At 45.6% G+C, this 3486-nt stretch overlaps 1 protein-coding gene across 1 annotated transcript in view; it reads right to left on the reverse strand.

Annotated features, from left to right (window-relative positions):
• LOC103370263 (plakophilin-4-like) overlaps positions 1-3486 on the reverse strand; it is a 75043-nt gene that overhangs the window by 14282 nt on the left and 57275 nt on the right. The window contains exon 10 of the mRNA XM_008299250.1: positions 1867-2080. Coding sequence (XP_008297472.1) covers positions 1867-2080 — 214 coding nt within the window. The remainder of the gene's footprint in view (positions 1-1866; positions 2081-3486) is intronic.

Raw genomic sequence — 3486 nt, forward strand, 5'->3', positions numbered from 1 at the left:
TATAATCCTGCTTTTAGCTCTGAGAGAACCTGCAGGATGTCGTTTGACACATGGGAGTAACAAAATCAGACTTCTATTAGACTTCATCAACTATATTCTAATGATGGCATCCTCGATTAACTTTTCACTAATTCCTTCTTCCCGCGGAGCCTTTAGCTTTGGGAAACAACTGCATCCATAACCGACAGTGCCGTTAGAAAAGAACACTCGCTGCGAAATTTATGTAAACGAACGATTACGTCATTAGTTTTAATCACAAAGTGTAAAAGAGTGTTATGTAATGATGGGAAAACTTTGGCAGAGAGGCGCTGGCTGCTGCTCCGAGATGCTTTTATCTGTGAAACCGGTGTAAAGACATTGCAGGTGACTGTCAGGGAGTGCGACTCATGAAGGGAATCAAAATTGCAGGTGACAAGACACACAAAGAAGGTATAATGATCAAACTCCAGCGCTGGGCTTTAGACACAGAACCCCTCTGGAGCGTTCCAACACATCCAGGCCTCTCTGTGGGTTTCTCTGCAGAACCTCGGAGCGTCTCGCAGCTCCATATCTGCCGGCGTTGAACAGTATGTGCGGCGTGGCTGCAGAGCCGTCGGCGGCATCCTGTTTCCAAAGCACATTATCTGAGCATCTGTCCCGAGGACTGTGCCGAGATCTGCTCTGTCAACACCGAGCGCCGAGTGTTTAAGCCGCTGCCGCTCTCACCTCCCACAGAACAGCCGATACGCAGATTAATGCGCTGCCAGCCAGTCAGACGGCAGCACAGACTGACCAGCCGGAGAGGCGGCCAACGGACCCTGCTAGCAGGCGAACACCCACTCGCGTCCCAGCGGGATTTTAATGTGTCATGTTTGCATTTGGAGACTGTTTTTTTTTTTGTGTCGATGTGGATGCTGCTTTTACCTGAAATCACCCCGTTAGAGAGGAAGAAGGCCGACCTGAGCAGACAAACATGGAACTCTGAGGCTCCGTTCTTGATTCTTGTGTGAGTGGGACGTGGGAAAAATGTGGTGGGCGGCTTGGAAACGGTCCAAGTGAATGAATTCAGGTGCAATCTGGGACATCTGGAGGGATTGTTAAAGCTATTTTCGCCAGTTTGAAAGAAAATCAATCGATACTGAAGCATCCTGCGACTCTGACCTCTTTAGGCAGTGAGATATTCTCCATCTTCTGTCACCTCTTGTTGAAGTGCCCTCCTTCTTCTACCACTTGGACACTTGTACCGTGCCCCCTTTTACCTCAGATGTTTGGCTGCCACCTTGAACCCACAGTCCCGACAGCGGTGGTAATGATGTGACATTTAGAGAAACCATGAACGCCTGCAGATAAACCTAAACACTGTCTGACACTCAGAGTCTGCAGGAGCTTGAAAAAAAAGAGTCTCACAAAAGAACAAACCTGGACGAGTGTGTCGCCTGACTCGACTCCAAAACAACACATTTGGTGGATTTTAAAGAGAAGCAGCACAACGTCTCAAATTGAGATGATGATCAGCTTGTGTAGCGTGAGCGCATCGTCCTGACAGTGAAGAGCAGAGGTTTGAACATGAAGCTAAAAACTGTGCTTCTAAATCCAATAAAACCCCTTCAGTGCAATTCAAAGACAAAGGTGGAGCAACACAGTCGGTCAGAAGAATCTGTCGTCAAAAAGGAAGCTGGAAAACTCAAAGACTGAAAGACGTCCTGACTGTTGTTGCCTTTAGTTCCTACTGTAGTATCTGTATTTTCAATATAATGAATCTAAGCTGTTAGTTTTTAGTTTCACATGAGAGAAAATTTGAAGTATTTGACATTTAAATGATGCTGGATAAAGTTTACTGTTCGTCAAAGACACATGAACTCTCTACCGACGGCCTCATGGACGTACCGGTGACCAGCTCGCGGACTTCGTTGTCGGTCGTCTTCCTGAGGAGGCGCAGCAGAGCCGGGACGCCGCCGCAGTTCCTCAGCGCCACCTTGTTGTTGTCGGTGGCCTTCCCGTACACCAGGTTCCTCAGGGCCCCGCAGGCGCTCTTCTGGACCTCGGCCACCTTGTGGTCCAGCAGGTCCACCAGGTGCTGGATGCCCCCCAGGTGACACACCTGCAGAACCGGAGACTCAACATCAACTTATTTATGCTTTCTGATCAGACGACACGGAGCTGCTTCTGCTCAGAACGTTTGACTCACGTCGTGGATTTACGTCGTTCACATTCAGAGGATTAACTGTCGCTCGTTTCTAGAGTTTGACTGATGCTTTAAATTCACATCAGGTCACCTTCAGGACTCGCAGTGAGCAGATTTGTGTCAATTAAAAACACACATAGAGGAAAAACGTCATCCTGTTTTTAAAATATTTAAGGCAGGAATCAATCATCAGGGTGAATGACAGATATTTACATTCATACAGAAGATGTAGTTTTGCAGGTATTTAGTGCAGAATATTCTTGTATTCAAAGCAATATTTTCCCTTTTGATTGCTTTTTTTAACAGCTCTGTTTTTCTTTATATTTTTTATTTGCTGTGTCCAATTTTATAGATTTTTGTTGTTAATTTTTTTTTTTAATTTCTATTTTTTTTGTACTGGTTTCTCCATTTTTTTTATTGTATTTTTTGTTGTTTTCAGGTTAAATTCATGTTGTATTATTCAGCACTGTGCCACTACTGCGGTGTGATTACTCTTCTTATACATTAACAGTTTGTGTAAAATGTACGTTTAATTGCTTTGTAATAAAAAAACCATATTTTTGGAGGTAATGTCTGATGATTTCATTCTGTAAAACATCATTTGTTGTGTTTTGCTCGTAGTTTTATTTTATTATTATAATCTCATCCTGGTCTGTACTTTCAGTCACCTGCAGGTTTGTTTCAGGTGATTCTGGATCAACTGTCCCTGATTTTTAAAAAAGCAGAAACTCTTGCAGCACATCAACGTTCAGTTCTGAGCCCTCATCAAGACAAACACTGGCTCCGTGTCGCAGTGATTCTCTGGGATGAAACCTGGACTCAAACACGCGCTGCTCAGAACTTTCTTGTAAAAATAAACCCGTCTCAGGAGACGCTCCCCGCTTCCCTCTGATTCTGTGTTCAAACCGCCACAGAAAAACATTTGTTTCTGGCTAAATGAGCAGGCGAGCGTCCAGGCCGCTCCAAAGGCTAATTAAAAGCTCATCACCAAACAAACCGAATGGCGCTGAAATGGCTGTCGCGCGACGCCGCCGCGCCGTGTTGGCGTTTGTTCGCTGCGCGGGAAACGAAGCAGAGACGAACTGCGGCGCCGCAACATTTGGCAACGACGTCGCTTAAAGTTTTGCCGGAGCAGATGGCGCTTTGGCTGCAGCCAGCATCTCAAAGAAAGTCGAAATTTCAAAACCCTGTGAGCCGAGAAAACTCTCAGAGACGAAGCAGCGAGACTAAAGGAGAAGAGCGGAGTCAGTAGACCGCAAATTAAAAGTGGAGTCAAACGTTTCTGGGCAAAGGAAGCAGCTTAGAGCCGCTTGTTCTAATGA

Source organism: Stegastes partitus, unplaced genomic scaffold, assembly GCF_000690725.1.
Source record: "Stegastes partitus isolate 25-593 unplaced genomic scaffold, Stegastes_partitus-1.0.2 Scaffold1396, whole genome shotgun sequence".
In the NCBI taxonomy this organism is placed as follows: domain Eukaryota; kingdom Metazoa; phylum Chordata; class Actinopteri; family Pomacentridae; genus Stegastes; species Stegastes partitus.